At 34.4% G+C, this 19,183-nt stretch overlaps 2 protein-coding genes and 1 long non-coding RNA gene across 5 annotated transcripts; all 3 read left to right on the top strand.

The window, feature by feature from the left end:
• Positions 1-5,549: 5,549 nt before the first annotated feature.
• LOC146946098 (uncharacterized) lies at positions 5,550-10,943 on the top strand. Its single transcript, XM_085748144.1, has 2 exons — positions 5,550-6,386; positions 10,704-10,943. Exons 1-2 carry the CDS (start codon positions 5,550-5,552, stop codon positions 10,941-10,943), a joined length of 1,077 nt encoding a protein of 358 aa, XP_085604270.1.
• Positions 10,944-11,845: 902 nt separating this feature from the next.
• On the top strand, positions 11,846-16,108 carry LOC146946097 (organic solute transporter ostalpha protein (DUF300)). 3 transcript variants are annotated; one of them, XM_085744297.1, is made up of 9 exons: positions 11,846-12,121; positions 13,109-13,330; positions 13,735-13,791; positions 14,013-14,121; positions 14,244-14,428; positions 14,514-14,602; positions 14,942-15,191; positions 15,299-15,535; positions 15,658-16,108. In XM_085744297.1, the coding sequence occupies exons 2-9, from the start codon at positions 13,181-13,183 to the stop codon at positions 15,853-15,855; spliced, it is 1,275 nt and encodes a 424-aa protein (XP_085600423.1). In that variant the 5' UTR covers positions 11,846-12,121; positions 13,109-13,180; the 3' UTR covers positions 15,856-16,108. The 3 variants fall into 3 exon arrangements, with proteins under 3 accessions (XP_085600423.1, XP_085600422.1, XP_085600424.1); XM_085744296.1 differs by having other exon boundaries at positions 14,244-14,432; positions 14,503-14,602; XM_085744298.1 differs by lacking the exons at positions 11,846-12,121; positions 14,013-14,121 and having other exon boundaries at positions 13,193-13,330; positions 14,244-14,432; positions 14,503-14,602.
• Positions 16,109-16,692: 584 nt separating this feature from the next.
• On the top strand, positions 16,693-18,009 carry LOC146946096 (uncharacterized). Its single transcript, XR_015026633.1, has 2 exons — positions 16,693-17,285; positions 17,528-18,009. It is a non-coding gene; the product is annotated as an uncharacterized LOC146946096 (long non-coding RNA).
• Positions 18,010-19,183: the final 1,174 nt, after the last annotated feature.

The raw sequence follows: 19,183 nt of genomic DNA, 5'->3' as shown, positions 1-19,183 counted from the left end.
AATCGATTGTGGCTTCACGTGCGAATTCGTTTTGTTTCTCCATTTTTGCGTCAGATTCAAAGCTTTTATCGTTAGTGTTTGCTTTTACTTGTTTTGCACCTGCGTTCATTCTTGTGTGTTTGGGGATGAGGGACGATTGATGGTATGTTAGAGAAAGGCGATTCAGGGAATGGTTAAGAGGAGAATTTTGTGTTTTGTTTGCGATGGGAAAAGAAGGAATGGAACGATGGGAAGAAGAAGAAGCTTTTCACGTTTTGTCTAGTTAACCCATTTTACACAAAAGCTTTGACCCATGCCCATTTGCAATGCTGGTTCAGGGTCAACCCTACCCGATCCATTCCTTTTGTTCTAAAGCCCAACTGCTATGTCTGTTTGACCGTTTGCTATGCGCACCCCTCTTCCTGTGCGTTTCAATGTTCTTTTTGCTATTTTCACCTCCTGCGTATGATTTTTTCTATGATAAAATTCCCAAAAAATTACTATTGGTTTTTGATGCTTTTTGATGTTTCTTGATAATTCTTGCATGTTAAATCTTGGTTAAAAATGCGTGGAAAAGTACTTTGATCATTGTTTTAAAAACTTGCTAGAAACTTGTAAAACCTTTGAAGATTTTGTGGATTTCTCTTATAAATAAATTTGGTATTTGAGCCCTATTTTTTGGAGTAAAGTTACATGTGGAAATTCATTTCGGGAACATGTAGGATATATTCTTGTTGTTGCTTACTTTTTGTTGACATTTTTGTGAAGTTTTGATGTGGTTTTGAACTTGAAATTTTGTTACATAATTGTGGCTTTGAACATGTGATTTCTTGGAGTGAATTTGCCTATTAAATGTGGTATGTGCTTGCTGTTTTGAGTTAGATTTTTGTGGACTTTGTGTTGTAAATAATGTGAAATGATCTTGTGAAATAAAGTGCATAAAGGACTTGAAAATCTTATAATCTTTGGCATGTCGATTTTCCTTGATTCTCATATTTCCTTCCTTGAAATAAGTCACCTAAGATTTCCAATGTTGTGAGAATTTAGGTCTCAAACTTGCTTTAGAAGTATATTGAATCTCAAGTCCCTTTGTCACCTTTTTTTACTAGAATTGTTAGTTTACTTTACTTGCAAGTCACATTTGTTTTACTATGCATTTGTCATTTTGTTTCTATATCATTGGTTCTACTAACCCTTTTATTTCATGTCTCATAAGCATACTTCATTCTTCCATCATAGTTTCATTTCTTGCACTTTAAATTCCATGCAAAAATTAGAATGTAAAACCTAGGGTGGTGTACTTTACTTTCATGTCATTTTAATTCCTTGCAAGACCATAGAATGTATCTAGGCCAATGATGTAATAAGGACAATGGACTCTAATAATGTACACCGACACAAGCACCGACACATGCACACACACCACTTTAGGTATATGGTTAGAATATGCATGTTTAGATGTATCTTTAGGATTGTATGTCTAGATGAATGTTTAGGCTTTATACTTAGAAAAATCATTTTCCAAAAAAACTTGAACAAACTTCACTCAAATGCTTTTCTAATAAACCTTGGGATCAAAATCCCATTGTAATTTTCCTTTTCTTTTTCTTAATCAAACTCTTAATGAACCTTAATCATACTTGACTTCTTTTGCAAAATGACTAATCAAACCTCACCTTTTCTTAAATTCTCATGCCTTTAAGGCCTCTCAATCTCCATTCTTCAAAATTCATTTTCAAACTTAAAATCAACCAACAAAAACAAAAACATTTTTGGAAGAGAACTACGGTGGATTTGATCCCTTAAACGGGTACGTAGGCAAGGAATCAAAATTCCTTCAATTCAAATAAAATAAAAATTCAAAAACATTATTCTCCCTCCAATTCTTCACTTAGTAAACTTTTAGGTGTAAATATCATTTTCAAATAGCATTTAAAAATAAAGCGCGCGCGTAGAAATTAAAGACGGTTCCTATAGGATACTATAGTCGTTATGGGTGCCTAACACCTTCCCGTAGCGAAAACAACTCCCGGACCTCGATTCTCAAGGGTTTTGCTTACTTTTTCCCTTCCCAAGAAAAAATAAGATATCACCGGTTAAAAGGTTCAAACGCAATCAATGTTTGACACCCGAAAACCAAGATAAAAGAAAGATCAGGCCACAAGTCGTATGAATGTAAGCACGACATTACTTGTTACAACTGTGGAGAGGCAGGTCATATCAGTACTAAGTGTACCAAACTGAAGAAGGCGGCGGGTAAGGTGTTCGCTTTGAACGGGGAGGAAGTGGAGCAGTCGGATAATCTTATCCGAGATATGTGTTTTATCAATTGTACTCCTTTGATTGCAATTGTTGATACTAGTGCTACTCATTCTTTCATCTCGGTTAGTTGTGTTGAGCGTTTGAATTTGGTTGTAACTCTGTTATCGCGAGGGACGGTCATCGGTACCCCAGCCAATGGCTCAGTGACTACTTCCTTGGTGTGTGCTAAGTGTCCCGTTAATTTCGGTAACATTGATTTTGAGTTGAATCTTGTGTGTCTTCCGTTGAAGCATATGGAGGTGATTTTTGGTATGAACTGGATGCTATCTTTTGTTGTGATCATTAATTGTCTAACCAAAAGTATAACGTTCTCTAAGAAAGTAGATGAGGTGGGTGAGAAGTTCTTGACGGCGGAGCAAGTGAAGAAGTTCTTGGACGGTGAAGCTAGTGTGTTTATGATGTTTGCTTCATTGAAGGAAAGTAGTGAGAAAGGAGTTAGCATAGTTTTAAAAACCGGACCGGTGATCGACTCGGCAGGGGTATCGGGTCATTGAGTCATTGGTCGAACCATTGAGTCAATGGTTGAACCGCATGACTAAATTGGTTTGAATCGGATGACTCGGTCGTGTGACTCGGTCCCTATAATTTTTTTGTATAAGTATTAATATAAGTATTAAACTTGATTAAATTAAATATTTTTTTCTATAAAAAATTAATCACACACACCCATAAAATTTCAAAAACAAAAATAACCATAGAAATTAACATAACTTCACAAGTCTATTCTTCAAATTAATCAAAATTACTCATCTTGTCTATGTATAAAAAATATCTATGCATGAGTATTGATTCAGTCTATATTAAAAATGTCTAAAATAATTCATGATAAATAAATTATATACTTAAGTAAATGTATATATCAAACTAGATTTATTTTTTAAAGTCATATAATTTCAAGAAATAACAAAATATTTTTATTTTTAGGGGAAATAATCTTATAACCGTATAATTACTGGTTCATGAAACATTAGAATTGGGCTTATTTCACAAGCCCATCAATCAAAAGTAAAAAACCCTAATATCTAATAGTTGTAGCAACATCATTATTCATAGCAGCCGCCAATACAATAGCTACCCAAGTTCACTTTTCCTTTTTCTTCTCTGCTACTTCTTGTTACTCGATGGAGTTTCAATCCAAAGTATATTCTCCTCCTTCTGCAGACCTTTCTTCTTCGTGTTTCTGTTATTTTTTTTCAAAGCTAAGTATCGAACCGGACGGTTCTGTAAACCGGCTGAGTCACCGGTTTTGGCCGGTTTTAACCGAGCCATTCTGGTTTGCACCGGTCCAATTACATAACCGATCCAATAGGCAGCTCGGACCGGACACACCACCGGTTCCCGGTCCAACCGGTTCGACCGGCCGGTCCGGTCCGGTTTGTAAAACTATGGGAGTTAGTGATTTGGCGCTAGTGCAAGAGTTCCCAAAAAAATTTCTAGACGACATTACCAACTTACCACCGGAGAGAGAAGCGGAGTTTGCAATTGATTTGGTGCCAGGAACGAGTCCTATTTTGATTGCGTCGTATCAGATGTCTGCATCGGAGTTGGGTGAGTTGAAGAAACAGTTGGAAGAGTTGCTCGAGAAGCAGTTTATCAGGCCGTGTGTTTCGTCGTGGGGTGCTCATGTGTTGTTGGTTAAGAAGAAGCATGATAGTATGAGGTTGTGTGTGGATTATCGACAATTGAACAAGGTGACAATTAAGAATCTATTGGGTATTTGTATTGGCTTCATTATTGCTAAAACAAATATCCATGTGTTGATGTTGGATACAATGTTCCAACATGTTTTGGCATTTCTACGAGATGTTGGATATGATGTTCCAACATCCTGGCACGGTTCAATGTGCCCTGTTTTTATGCCTAGATGTACGCACGATTTATCTTATTAAGGAATCCACGTCTTTATTTCTTGTTGGTCAAGCAACGCGCTATTTGTTCAGAATCAGCTGTGTTTTTATTCCTAAAGGAGTAACAATATTTTAGGAAATCATTGGATATGTTTGGCGGTTCCTAAAGATGTTCCTACCTTTTAGGACTTTTTATATTTGTTACTGATTCTCGTCATGTAGATCAGCTGAAGCATCTACATTATTCTGAAGCCCAACAAAACTATTTAGCCCATGTTGCTTCAGTATATATTCAAGACTTCAAGACCTAATTATTCATTCAAGTCGTCATTCTAAAAGAATAGTTTTTTAGGGTTTTGAGTCATGTTCTTTGTGTGTCTTCTCTTGTATCGTTTTGATGCAAGTCTAGGACTGTTTTTGTTATTTGCAAGCCTTTCTTGTATCACCTTGATGCAAGCTTAGGACTGTTTATTGAGTTTTAACTTGTTGCTACACCAAAGCTTTGAAGGAAGGTAGTAGTTTGTGTTTGAAGGTAACTTCACTATTTTGAGTTGTTATTATATAATCACAGGGGATGTGATTGTTTGAGGGATAGTGAGATGGGATCTCAGATCTAGGAGTTCCTAGGTTGAAATCAAGACTGGTGTCCTGGGTCTTAAGTTGTAAACGTTGTTTGCTGAGAACTTTACAATAAGGACTACACTAGTGGATTTCCTTCCTGACTTGTTAGCCCTTAGAGTAAGTGTGCTTGTCACTGAACTGAGTCAACAAACCTTCTGTGCCTTCTACTTTCTTGTCATTTATTTTCGTGCATTTTATGTTTGTTAGCAGGATGTTTAAACATTAATTTCTACATCTGTTTTCTGTGTGTCTGGTGTTGGAACATCGCATAGAACATGTTCTAACTAACAGGCTAGAATTTCAATTCGTATCAGAGCAGGCACCCTGCTTGTTTTAGGGTGAGCTTTAGGGAAATTTCTTTCTAGCATTATGGACAAGGAAGGAGGATTTGTGAATAGACCACCTCTGTTGGATGGATCAAACTATGACTATTGGAAATCACGTATGAGTGTTTTCCTCAAGTCTATAGATAGCAGGACTTGGAAAGCAGCTCTAAAAGGTTGGAAACATCCTGTGGTTCTTGACAAAGATGGAAACAAGACAGCTGTCTTGAAACCAGAAGAAGAATGGACCACTGCTGAAGATGAACTTGCACTTGGAAACTCCAAAGCATTGAATGCATTGTTCAATGGGGTAGACAAGAACATGTTCAGATTAATCAAGCAATGTACTGTTGCTAAGGATGCTTGAGAGATTCTCAAAACTGCACATGAAGGAACATCTAAGGTGAAAAGTTCAAGACGTCAACTTCTCACTACTAAGTTTGAGAATCTGAAAATGATGGAGGATGAGAACATACAGGACTATCACTTGAATATCCTTGATATTGCAAATTCCTTTGACTCTCTTGGAGAGAAAATCTCTGATGAAAAGTTTGTTAGAAAAATTCTCAGATCTCTACCTAAGAGATTTGACATGAAGGTAACAGCTATTGATGAAGCTCAGGACATCTCTAGCCTGGAGGTTGATGAGTTGATAGGGTCTCTTCAGAACTTTAAAATAACCATCAATAGCAAGACTGACAAGAAAGGCAAGGGCATTGTGTTTGTGTTTAATGTTGATACTGAAGAGACACAAGGAATTCATGAGGATGATGAAAACTTGTCAGAGGTTGTAGTGCTACTTGGAAGGCAGTTTAAAAGGATCCTAAAACAAGTTGACAGAAGATCCAGAACAAATGGTCAGAACATCAGGTTCAACATTAACAATCACCATAGTAATGAGAAGAAGGGGCGAGCTGATGAAAGGAGTACTCAATCCAAGGGGGACCAATGTCATGAATGTGAAGGATATGGTCACATCAGATCAGAATGTGCCATATTTCTCAATAAACAAAAGAAAAGCTTGGATGTCTCATGGTCTGATGAAGATGACTCGGAAGGAGATGTGGAGAGTGAATCTGCTAAACATGTCACCACCTTAACTGGTAGAGTTATGTCATATACTGAGTCATGTGATGAAGAGCTGAGCTATGAAGAATTAGTTGCATCCTACAATGAACTGGTTGCCAGAAGTACAAATGTGAGCCAGATGCTGGAAAAGCAAGAGAACTTCATCAGTCAACTGCAACTTGAAATGAGTGAGAATATAGCCAAAATTTCAGAGCTCAATGATGAGGTAACACAACTGAATTCCCAACTGGAGCATGTGAAGAATCATGTTAGAATGATGACTACATGAACTAATGTACTGGAGTAAATCCTTGAAGCCAAGAACAAAGAGAAGCCTAAGAGTACCGACTTTAATTATAAAGCACTAAGCAAGAAACAACGAAACAGAAATTCTACCTATGCTCTAGAAGATTATGGGATGGTTAGGAAGACTCGGTATGACCAAAAACCTATAGCTGCTGCAGGAACTGATGACTTAACTGTGAATGATCCAATGTTTGAACATTCTAAGGAACATCATGTTTTATCTTGGTTTTCGGGTGTCAAACATTGATTACGTTTGAACCTTTTAAACCGGTGATATCTTATTTTTTCTTGGGAAGGGAAAAAATAAGCAAAACCCTTGAGAATCGAGGTCCGGGAGTTGTTTTCGCTACGGGAAGGTGTTAGGCACCCATAACGACTATAGTAACCTATAGGAACCGTCTTTAATTTCAACGCGCGCGCTTTATTTTTAAATGCTATTTGAAAATGTTATTTACACCTAAAAGTTACTAAGTGAAGAATTGGAGGGAGAAGAATGTGTTTGAATTTTTATTTTAGTTGAATTGAAGGAATTTTGTTCCTTGCCTACGTACCCGTTTAAGGGATCAAATCCACCGTAGTTCTCTCTCAAAAAATGCTTTTGTTTTTGTTGGTTGATTTTAAGTTTGAAAATGAAATTTTGAAGAATAGAAAGAGGCCTCAAGGGCATGAGATTGGAAAATAGTGAGGTTGAATTAGTGAATTGCAAAATATGGTCAAAGTAGGATTAGAGTTCATTGAAATTTGATTAAGAAAATGGAAAAGAAAATACAATGGGATGTTGGATCCCAAGGTTTATTTGGAAAAGCTTTGAGTGAAGTTGTTCACATTTGTTTGGAAAATTGGTTTTTTCTAAGTAGAAGTCCTAGGCATTCATCTAAACATACAATCCTAAACATACATCTAAACATGCATATTCTAGCTATATAGTGATGTGTGTGCGTGTGTCGGTGCTTGTGTCGGTGTACATTATTAGAGTCCATTGTCCTTTACATCATACCCTAGATACATTCTATGGCCTCTTTGCCAAGAAATTAAAAGCATAAGAAGAATATTACAAAATTTCCTGAGTGTTTACATTCTAACTTTGGTACAAATTAAATTGCAAGAAGAAATAGAGATGAATATGGGATGGAATGAAGATGCTTATGAAATGATGGAACATGAAATGAAAGGGGTTAGTAGGACATGACAATATCAAAAGGAAATGAAGTAAGAGAAATGCTAGAATATAAAGGATAGAAAATAAGGGCAAAATGAGTGCAAATATGGCTAAAATTTATTCATAGAATGCAAGAACCATATGACCTATAATTCTCACATTCCAATGCATTTTTAAAGGTTTAGAAACAAGTCTTGGAATGGGAATTAAGGCAACATGATTTACTTGGCATTTTAAAACAAATTTTGAGCATATTTACATTATTTAACTATTCAATGGCTTGTAAGCTAAGTAACCTACCAAAATTCACAATTATGCAACAAAATTAAACACAAACAGTAGCTAAACCCTATGAAATCAAGTGGTATAGGTCACCAATATTCATCAAGCAATTTGGATTAAAACCAAGCAAATTTTCATTCACTTTTAGTACAAAATATCACAACAATAGTAGAAAAAACTAGCCACATTATTTTTACCAATTTTTATTATGTAAAGATCATCACAAAATGCTACAAAAACTATCAAGAAACCTATATGAATTTTTTGGGAATTTTCAAGGGTTTTTTAAGCTAAAAATTACAAGAAAATTGCTAATTCTTAGTAAAAAATAAATAAAAAAAATGTCATGCATATTTTTTGTCAATTTTATTATGTAAAAATGTCATGAAAACACCAAGAATATCATCAAAAGCCTATGGAAATTTATTTGGAGTTTCTTAGAGGAATTTTAACATGCAGAAGGTATAAAAGACATGCAACATGGTGCAAATAGCAAGAAAAAAGGAAGAAAAACGAAATTCAGCAACAGAGACCCAGGCCCATGGTCTTTGATGGATCCTGGATCATCCATTGGCTTTACAGCCTTCAGATTGATCCAGGTCCAATTTTGACCAAGATCCAAGGGCTGAAGACGCACCAAGCAAAGTGGATCAAATCAAACACGCATCAGGACCATACAAACTCACAACAAGACAGATCTAACGGCCTAAACATGAAGGAACACAGAACGAACACAACACGCGCGCGCGTGGGATCAAAGGCATGATATTTAAGCAGTTTGCAGAGAGAGAGAGACATAATACACATATACTTCTCTCTCTAACATGAGTTAGAGAGAGAAGCTCTGCAACAACGAGTCTTCTTCTCCGATCTTCTTCCGGCGAGTTCAAACATGCCGGTACGGTGGTCCGACGGTGGCGCCGCCGTACCGGTGGAGTTTTTCAAAGATTTTTACATCCTTGAACTCGTCTTCTCTTCCTCTTTACGGTTTTGAAACTATTTTTCGCAAAGAAGGCTTAGATCGGAGTAGATCTAGATTCGAATCCTATGGTTCTTCAGATTTTCAAAGATTTTCGAAACACCTTGAATTGAAACCCTAATCTACACTATTTTCCTCACTGATTATGATTATGCACTTGAATTTGCGAAATAAACGGCGGATTTTCACAGACTGCATTTCTAGGGTTTCGGTTTCAAATCTTTTCGAATCTTTTTTGGAAATTCTGCTTTGATTCACCGTTTATTCATGCTTATAAACTTTCGATGATGATTTGAAACCTAAACGAGAAAGTTTTTTGAGAGTTTACCTGGAGATTCAAGCGATGATGTGACGAGGATCTTCGTGAATATTTCCTTTGAGCTTCTGGTGAATGATTTGTTGAACTGAATCAATGAACTTCCTCTTCTCTCTCTCTGATTCGAATCTTCTTTGTTCCTTCTTCTTCGTCCTCAAACTTCTCTGTGATCGTGCAATTCGTCAATCCAATGGCAAAATTGCGCTGGAATTGCAGAGCTAATGGATTCGATGATGATGATTTCGTAAGAAATCTCTGAGAATCTTGCTTCAAATTTGTTGAAATTGTTGGATTCTGTTGTGTGTTGAATTCGTATTCTTGCGAAATCTGAGGAAAATTAGCGTGAATTTGTGAAATATTGACCTGGAATTTGATGTGAATTGATGATTTGGTGTTGGATTGGTACTGGTTTGATATGAATTTCTGAGATTCTGGACAGTTAGGGCTTTGAGATGATGAACTTGTTCATCATTGTTCTTGAGATTTTCAGAGTTTGTTACGGTTTTGATTCATTTTGGGTGGAGAGAGAAATTGTGATGTGTTGGTGATTTTTTTGCTGAGTTGTTAGCATCTCTATGGAATGGCAATGATTGGAGCCTTTTATAGGCTGCCATGTGTAGCTCTGCACCAATGAAATGGTGCCACCTGGACTTGGATTAAAATTCGGACCCAAAGGACTGAAATTGGACCTGGGGACTTCCCTGCAATTACCAAACAAAAATGGACTGGACTGCAAAATTAAAAAGGACTGAAACGTAAAAAACATGACTTTAAGGACTAAAATGCAAAATTAGAAACTTTAGGACTTAAAAAAACTAAAATAAAATTGGAATAAAAAATGGTAATTTTGACTAAACGTAAAGTGAAACGAATAAAAAACACAGAACGGACTAAAACGAACCAATGGCCTAAATGAGGTACTTTAAAGTACCTCTCTGCCGAAATTTCGTGTGAAATGACCAAAATGCCCCTGGGGCTGAAAATGACTCAGATGCAATTGAGAAATAGATTTTTTAACAGAAATTGAATCAAAGACTCATAAAAGCAAAATTAAAAGACTCAGGGACAAATTTTAGGATTTAAACAGGGTTTTAACACGTGAAAAGACTAAAATGCCCCTAGGGGCAAAACTGACCCAAAATGACTTCAAATGCAGTTTTTGAAATGGATTTTGACATAGAATGAAACAGAGGCTTACTCACACTACTTGAAAGGACTCAAACAAAATTTTGAAAGACTGAGAGAAATTTGACACAGGAAATGACTAAAATACCCTTGCATGTGAATTTTGCAAATAACATTGAAATAAAATGCAGAGAGAGATGTAATTGATCAGAGACAGTTCAAATGACTTATAATGCAAGAAAAGAAAAATTGACTGGTATTTTTAGGTCCAAAATTAGGGTATAACACATCAGAGTTCCAAGACCAAGAAGAAACCCAGTCCTTGGATCTTTCATCATTGTAAGGAAGTGGTCACATAATACCTTATTGCTTCAAGTTGCATGGACACTCTAAGCAATCTCAACAGAAACCACCCAAGAAGGAGTGGATCCCAAGAGGTGTTAATGCTGGGTTGATAGCTCATACCTCCTTAAGAGCTTCATCTAAGGAAGACTGGTACTTTGATAGTGGGTGCTCAAGACACATGACTGGAGTTGATAAATACCTTGAGGATGTGAGACTTTATGCTAGCAGCTATATCACCTTTGCTCAACTTGATCAAACATGGTCTACCTAGACTTGATAATGTGCTTCTTGTGAAAGGATTAACTGCCAACTTGATCAGCATAAGTCAGTTATGTGATCAAGGAATGGAAGTGAATTTCAGTAAGGCTGAATGTCATATTACTGATAAGAAAGGAGAAGTTCATATGAGAGGTACCAGAGTAGCACAATTCCTATCTGATGTATATTCTTATTTGTTGTCTTAATTTATTATTGATTTTATCTTATGTATGTTCAAAACTAACCCTTACAACCAACATTTGAGGTACTAAAGAAGAGATGACGTGTGCTTGATTTTTTTATTTTTGGCATGTATGAGGGACAAAGTTGAATTTTTATTGGATTATAATATTTAATAATGTTAAAGGTTGTTTATTTTAAGAATTTTAATTAAATTACTTTAAGAAATTTTATCCAGGTTTTTGCTAGGAATTAAAAAAATTCTTAATTTTTCAAAAGAAAGAAATAGTGTCTTGGATCAAAATCGAGGACATTACACTCTAACCTGACATTATATTAACTTTTTTAGACATTATATTGAATTTTATCATTCTAATATTATATATATAATATTAATTATAAATCTTTATTTTAAAAAGGTCCTGGATACGCCGCTGCCTACTCCCTCCCACCCCTCTCATTATTAACGTAAATGTGTTGATTTTCGATTTGGTTGGCAAAGAGAAGAATAAATGGGAGGGAGCAAATACGTAACTAAATTTAACATGAAATATTAGTAACACACGTTTTAATACACATTTTTAAACATCTATTTGATTTTATTTGATTGGTTAAAATTTACATGGAATACACCAAATTTATATGGGACCTACATGATTCAGCGGGACACAAGTAAATTTAATCGATTAAAGAGATTGTGTTAAAAAGTATATATTATAACATTTCTCGTTTAACATACAGTGTCCTTTATAAATATTCAAAATGAAGCTAACGTGTCATGGTTTCGAATGACAAGAAAAACGTGTCAAGCCATTGTAATTATCCCTTTGTTAGACATGCACATATTGTTTGTTACACTTCTATGTTCCAACAAAATACAATAAACACCACACTCATATATCAATTCGCAATAATTTGTGCAAAGTGGTTTACAACATAATAACATTTCTGTTTTGTGACAAGGGTTCTGAATTTGGATTGTGGAAGACAAGGTTGTTTTTTCAAATATAGGTCGGTTTTGTCTTGTTTTTATTCGTTGATCTATTTTTCTCTGTGTTGATTGATTATTTAATTGTATTTTGTATAACACGTGAATGTTTATTTAGTATAACATAGATAACATGTAAATTCCAATTTTTTTAGTTTATGTCATTAGAATTAAAATTTTAATTTTTCTGAATCCTAGTAACATAGACAAAACTCATACATGTGAATCCTTAACATGGATAAAGTATTGGCAGATATTGAAGTGCAAAAGGGTAACGAGTCTGAATAATAAGGGCAATTGGTTTATTGTAGACAATTATTTTTGAAGAAGCAACTTTAGACAATTTTATTTTGCATTTTCAAGAGATTGATTGATTCTATTATTATAAGTGGTTTTGTCTAGTAAAAGGTGGTAGTTATTTTGTTAATTATAGATTGAAGAACCAATTCGGTTTAAGTCCCGGACAGAAAAATAAACTCAAATTAGTCCTGACATTTTCGTACTAGAGACAAATTAATCCCCTGATATAATAAGTTAGGGACTAGTTTGTCGCAACTATGTAAATGCCATAGATTATGAGTTTATTTTTCGTCAGAGACTAAAGTGAGACGTGAGAAAATTGTGAAAGACTGAATTAAGTCTTTATTTGTTGATTCTATTCTATTATAGGGGTTAGGATCCTCTCCATTATCTCGATTAACATGATAAATTACGATTCAAATTTCAACACATGATAAACTACCATTTGAATCTTTGTTGAAAGAGACGTTCATATTTAGAATCCGACAAACTGTTAAGTACCGGACTCTTTGAATAGGATTTTCTCGGGAAGGAGTAGTATTCTCCTACCAGAGAAAAAATAAACTTCTCCAATACATGTGTTAAAGCTCTCCTTAAGAGTCCCATGTTTGGAAATTGACTTAGTTCTTATAAACATGTTGCTATGATCTTGTGGTTTATTTATTCTTGCATATTGCATGCTTTGCTGATCAAGAATTACACAACATTAGGAAAGAGGTGTCATAAATGCTCATTTATCTGCTAAAATTCTGAAGTACTTTGGAGATAAGGATGCTTGAGGAATGGCATCAAATCATTTCTCAAACTATGAAGGAATCTATAACATTTTTCACCAACCTGCTCTCATCATTGCCGGGTGTTCTGTGCTTGTAGCTCTAGTGCTCTCCCTTTTTCTCATTTTTCAACATCTCCGATCGTATACCAATCCTTCGGTAAATTGTTTTTCTCATAGCTATGTTGTTTTCTAACGTACTGTATTTACTAGCAATCTTAACTATTTCATGATCATAATGTAAAGTACATTCGATTAAGAACCTATGAAGCATTGACACAGACACTAGATACAACACTGACATTGATTATAATATTTTAGAAAATGAAAGTGATTGAATATAACCACATGTGTCCGTGTTGTGTCGGACATACCTTTAATATAAAGTGTTGGTGATTAATAGATCAAAACTTGTTCATGTTTGAGAAAAGAAAGAAAAAGTAACAAATTATGTGTGCTTTTGCATATCGTAATTGCAACTTTTTACGTTGAAAATGAGATCTATAAGTCAAGTTTAAGGAGATAGGAACAACTTCGGCTAACTCAAAATTGGTTTACCTTCAGGAACAAAAATGGATTGTTGCTGTCATTTCTATGGTCCCAATCTATGCTACCGAGTCTGTAAGATTTCTATTAATTTGACAAACATATTTCTCATTTCAGTTTAGCATCATTTGGAAGGAACAATTGTATCTAGTCTTTGATTTTTCTATTTCAAAGTGGAATGAAGGCTAATCATGCTGATGTCTTGACTCGATTAAATTTCTACATTCTGATGAATTATAGAATAGTGACATCAATGATAATTCATAGCTTTGGCTTATTCTTCGCAATCATTGCAGATAATTTCTTTGTGGAATCCCAGATTATCTCTTGCTTGTGACATTTTAAGAAACTACTACGAAGCCTTTGCTCTATATTCTTTCGGAAGATATCTCATTGCATGTCTAGGTACGTTGCATATACTTTGAGTCTGTGACCTCAATGTCATACGAATTTAGCTAATGTGATGCTAAATATCAGAACTTTCAAAATATTTCACATAATTCCATTCTTTAAATGATAATTGTTAGGTGGTGAAAGAAAGGTTGTGGAACTACTTGAAGATGAATCGGAAGAACACCTCGAAAAACCCTTATTGCATGATTCTGACGAGAATAACGGACCGGAACAGAGATCATTTTGTAACTTCTTTTGGCATCCATGCAAGCTTGGAAAAGATCTTCTTGCTATTGAAAAATTTGGTCTTGTCCAATATGTAGGTGCTAAAATTTTCCTTAAAAAGGGTTCATTGTAGCTTTAACGCGACTTTATAAGCCTAATTTCAGTTAGATATAGCGCAGATGATCCTGAAGACTGTTTGTGCATTCTTAGCAATGATACTGGAACTCTTTGGTGTTTATGGTGATGGGGAATTCAAATGGTACTACGGGTATGTTACTTATGCAAAACCAGAATAGTTTAATTTTGATACACTGTCTGTGTAAAACTTTTTATACTGTCAAGCAGTTGCAACCAATTGTAATGCAAATTTTAAGATAACAATTAGTATTAACTGATGGTTTAAGAAAAAAAACATTTCAAAATGACAGTGCGTACCAATTAAATTCACGCTAAAATCTAACATGGTTTATCATAGTGTATCGTACGATTAACTAATATATGTGCCCTATGTTTCAACTATACATTTTTTCTTTATATTAATTTCACACATTAATTAATATTAAGGCAAACACATCTTCATCTTTGTTAACCACTAATTATTTTGCAGGTATCCGTATATAGCAGTAGTATTGAATTTCAGCCAGATATGGGCATTGTATTGCCTTGTGCAGTTCTATAATGTTACTCATGAAAGACTTCAACCAATAAAGCCACTTGCGAAATTCATCAGCTTTAAGGCTATAGTGTTCGCTACTTGGTGGCAGGGTGTTGGTATTGCGCTATTATGCACATTTAGAGTGCTACCAAATGACGGAAAATTACAAACTGGACTGCAGGATTTCTTAATCTGTATAGAGGTGGTTCATTCTTTATGTTAATTGTAATGCAGTCTTTTTCTTAACACAACCTTACAATTCATTTTTTTGTCCGAGACTAATTACAACTCATGTCAATGATGATGCAGATGGCCATTGCAGCTGTTGCTCATGTGTTTGTATTTTCCGCAAAACCATATAATTTTGTTCCTGCCTCTTCTGCACATGGAAAAGTCACAAAGGAAACAATAAAAGCAACATTGGATATAGACGAAGGGGGGGAGCAGAAACCAGCGATGCTGAAAGAAACAACGACGCAAGTGGAGGCTCCAAAAACAAGTGTCAAGGAGAGTGTCCAGGATATAGTTGTCGAAGGCGGTCAACGAGTAAGTTCATTGCATAACAAATAACATAAGTTGAATTAATCGTCACTTTTAAAACTTACAGCCATGCTTGTCATCATTGTAATGTTTGTTTTTTTGTGTATATATATATCATCAATGAAAAGGTTGTCAAGGATGTTGTACTGACGATAAATCAAGCAATAGGGCCGGTGGAAAAGGGAGTGACTAAAATTCAGAAGACTTTTCATCAGAAATCGGTGGTTTCATCAGATGACGAGGAAGAAGAATCGGATATAGAAATCGAGACAAATGTCACAGAAAATCTCACGGCAAAAGAAAGGGATGATAATGCAATGGTGTAATTATAAGGATGTAAGAGAAACTAGAAGATGTTGCCTTTGTTTTTCAGATTAAGGTATCATATTCTACAGACTACATGTGAAATGTTGTGACCAGTTTTACATGGGAAGTTTCATGCAAAGATGCTGATTTGCCAGCCAATTACTAGTTCAAGAATAGATTGTATAAATATCAGGAATTGGCTCGTCTCAAAAATGAGAGTAGTCGGCGAAATGACAGAACCAATGGTTATATTCTAACCACCATCATTTGTTACGCTGAAAAATGCTAGCAACACAGTTTCTGACACATCTCTTTGTATTGGTTGAAGTTCATATAGGCCTACCCAATCTATGTGCGTCCCACATTATTTAGTGGGTCCCATTTAAATTTCTACCAATGGGAAGGAGTGTGTTGAAAAACGTGTGATAAAAGTGTGTTGCTAGTACTCTTGTTATGCATCTATACCCATTAATAAAGGCAATACTTTTCTTACTTTTTTTTGGTGTAGCCTTTTCTTTTAATACCAAAATGCCCTTGCACTAACTCAAGTCTTAAAGTGCCCACGGTTGGAAGTTTGAGCGGTTTCAGTTTCGATAGAATCAAAAACTAAGCGGTTAGATTATTCTGTCGAAAGGACCCGTTTCACTGAGCGGTTTCATTATGTTGTGAAGAGGAAAAAAACCAGAGAACGAAATTAGGAATATAGGAATATGGCAATGGCAAATTGTACACATTTGGAGCTTTCAATACAATTTATCCTTTGCAACTTTGGTATGTCAGATTGCATATGATCAGTTCTTTTCCAATATTTTTTTTTCCTTTTCTTTTGAATAGTACGTATCAACTATTTCTTTTAATTATAGTTTTACATTGTTCAATTTTTCTTCAACAATTGTTTGTTTCTACATGCCTTTCATACATTAAAAATAAACTTCTCCCATTAGAAAGATTGTATAAGAAAATAGTGATGATAAGGAACACATAGATATAAAGGGTACAAACAAGTGACATTAGAGAGAGTTGATGATAAGATTGTATAACATGAAGGGGGAGGTTGAAACTTTGGATCTTTTAATAATTTTTTGAATATTCCAGTTTCAATTTCACGGCTTAATGATATAAATTACTGCAGTTACCAATAACAAATGATACAAACAATTGAACAATTTCACTTTTTCATTTTCTAGACTTTTGTTATGGCTTATTGGTTTGAACTTTCTATTCGATGCGACGGTGCCCGAATCCATTTCACACTTTCAATTAGCTATTTTTTTTTATTGAAAAGGGGTTTCAATTTGCTATTGATGCCGAGTTTTTTTTTATAGCAGTGAAGGATTCATGGTAAAGTGATGCTAAGTCAACATTTACACCAGTTTGCAACCACAAATGCCTTGCAGAGTGGAGGTTTCTTGATAATCATAAAGGAAAGTTTTGTTGTGATAATGATTGGGTGAGAAAAATGTAAAACTAATAGTACTCCATATATCCTTCTATGAAATGTTTTTTTTAAGGAAACATACTTCTATAAATTTTGTTTCCACTATAAACTTGATGTGTGCATCATTTAATTAATTTTTGCTATTTAACTATTTTGTACCATCACGAATTGTTAATCCAGATTGCACACTTTTTTGATTTATGACGGTGTCTCAAAGTAGCTTCTAATAACTCAAAGTAACTGATTTATGACAGGTTCTCTATCTATATTTGCCAATTGCTAATGAGAATTGAGGATTGAACAGTTCTATTGTTTTTTCTTTTCAAGACAAAAAATCAAAGAAAATGGGAGCAGGGATGTCCAAATTACAATTGCAAGAGACATTTCATCCAAAGATAGAGAGGAAACATGACAGGTTTCACCAAATATCTATATTTCTTATCTCTTTTATGATCCATTGATTTCAGAACAAAGAGAGAGATACAATTCATCCATTTGACAACAACGCATACATATACTTTTGTCTTACACTTCTTATTTTTAATTTCAATTTTAGTTTTGATCTATTGGCCAATTTTTAGTTTCTATTATATCCTTCATTGATTTTTTTCTTCGAATTTCCCTTACATTGATTTATTGTATTCATTTGTTTTTCTTTAGTTCTCATGCAATTCCCATTATATTTTAATCACTTTTTTTAGTGTGGAAAATTGATCTAACTTCAATTGCGTTTCAATCTTCCAACCTTCCTTTTTTTTTTTAACAAGAATGTTCTAACCTTCCTTTGTTTAATTTTTTTTTCTTCGAGAGTGGTTTCCTGTTGTCATAGATTTAGATGGATATCACAAGCTTCATGGAACTGCTAACTCCAAATCGGTGTTGTAAATGTACCATTTTGCACTTTTTTTTTTTTTTTTTTAATTTCAATAGGGTTAAATATGTTTTTAGTCCTTATAAAATTATAAGTTTTTATGTTAAGTCCCTACAAAAATTATTCACTTTCAGTCCCTATTATATTTTATAGGGACTACTATTTTGGAAGACTAAAAGTATCCATTTTTTATAAAATAGTTTTCAAAATTGGGACTATTCTTACAAACTACAATATTGTGGTGGACTAAAATTATCATTAAAATTTTCTAAAGACCAAACTTAAAAGTTTGTGATTTTATAGATACTAAAAACATATTTTACCCATTCCAATATTTCTTTTTCTAAATGTTCACAGTGTAGTAGTCTATAGCTTTGTTATCAATTTGGAAATCCGAAAACACAAAGATAAGTGGAAGGTGTTATTAGGAAGAATTCCATGAATTTGATAACGATTACCTCTTTTCAAGCTTTATTTTGTATATTTGACGTTGATTTTTAATTTGATATAAAATAGTGATGTTTAATTTGAAAAAATGCAGTCATTCAAATAGTGGTTGCGTTGATGAAGTGGACTCCACCATTTCAAGAGTACGAATTACATTCTTTCTTTAAAAAAAAAATAGTATGATTTACATTCATTTATACTTTCACTCAAGTGTCTTAGCATAACCAAGATTTATTTATGATTAAAATAAATCTTAATTTTGTTGGAAACCATAGGTGTTTTTACCCATTCAACAGCACCAATAACGTTAATTATAAGTATTTCACTATAAATGTGTAAAGCACTTCTACTTTATATAGCTTGACACATGGTACTTGAATATAGAAAAATTAGTTATAGATAACACAAATTTAATTTCATTTCATGACCCTTCGTGCTTAAGTCGTTAAGGGAATGTTTACTTTATAAATTTGTTACCTTCATAACAACTATGAAACATTTGCCAAATTTTGTGTTTCTCGTCAAAGTTTGTGAAGGAAATATTTAATCAAGGAAAATGGAAGGAAGTGAGAGTAAGGAAAATGGTAAGAAA

This window comes from Medicago sativa, chromosome 2, assembly GCF_051527215.1.
Source record: "Medicago sativa cultivar Bolivia chromosome 2, Bolivia_mono, whole genome shotgun sequence".
Lineage (NCBI taxonomy): Eukaryota > Viridiplantae > Streptophyta > Magnoliopsida > Fabales > Fabaceae > Medicago > Medicago sativa.
Note: the sequence above shows the minus strand (reverse complement) of the source record. Positions and strands in the feature narration are given on the sequence as shown.

Bases quoted from the DNA above. Each gene is read 5' to 3' on its own strand.
- LOC146946097 (XM_085744296.1), top strand. From the start codon at position 13,181: ATGGCATCAAATCATTTCTCAAACTATGAAGGAATCTATAACATTTTT. The intron at 13,792-14,012 runs GTAAGATTTCTA...CAATCATTGCAG, and splicing joins CAATCTATGCTACCGAGTCT to ATAATTTCTTTGTGGAATCC. The intron at 15,536-15,657 runs GTAAGTTCATTG...ATCAATGAAAAG, and splicing joins TTGTCGAAGGCGGTCAACGA to GTTGTCAAGGATGTTGTACT.
- LOC146946098 (XM_085748144.1), top strand. From the start codon at position 5,550: ATGGAGGATGAGAACATACAGGACTATCACTTGAATATCCTTGATATT. The intron at 6,387-10,703 runs GTAACACAACTG...TATTGCTTCAAG, and splicing joins TTTCAGAGCTCAATGATGAG to TTGCATGGACACTCTAAGCA.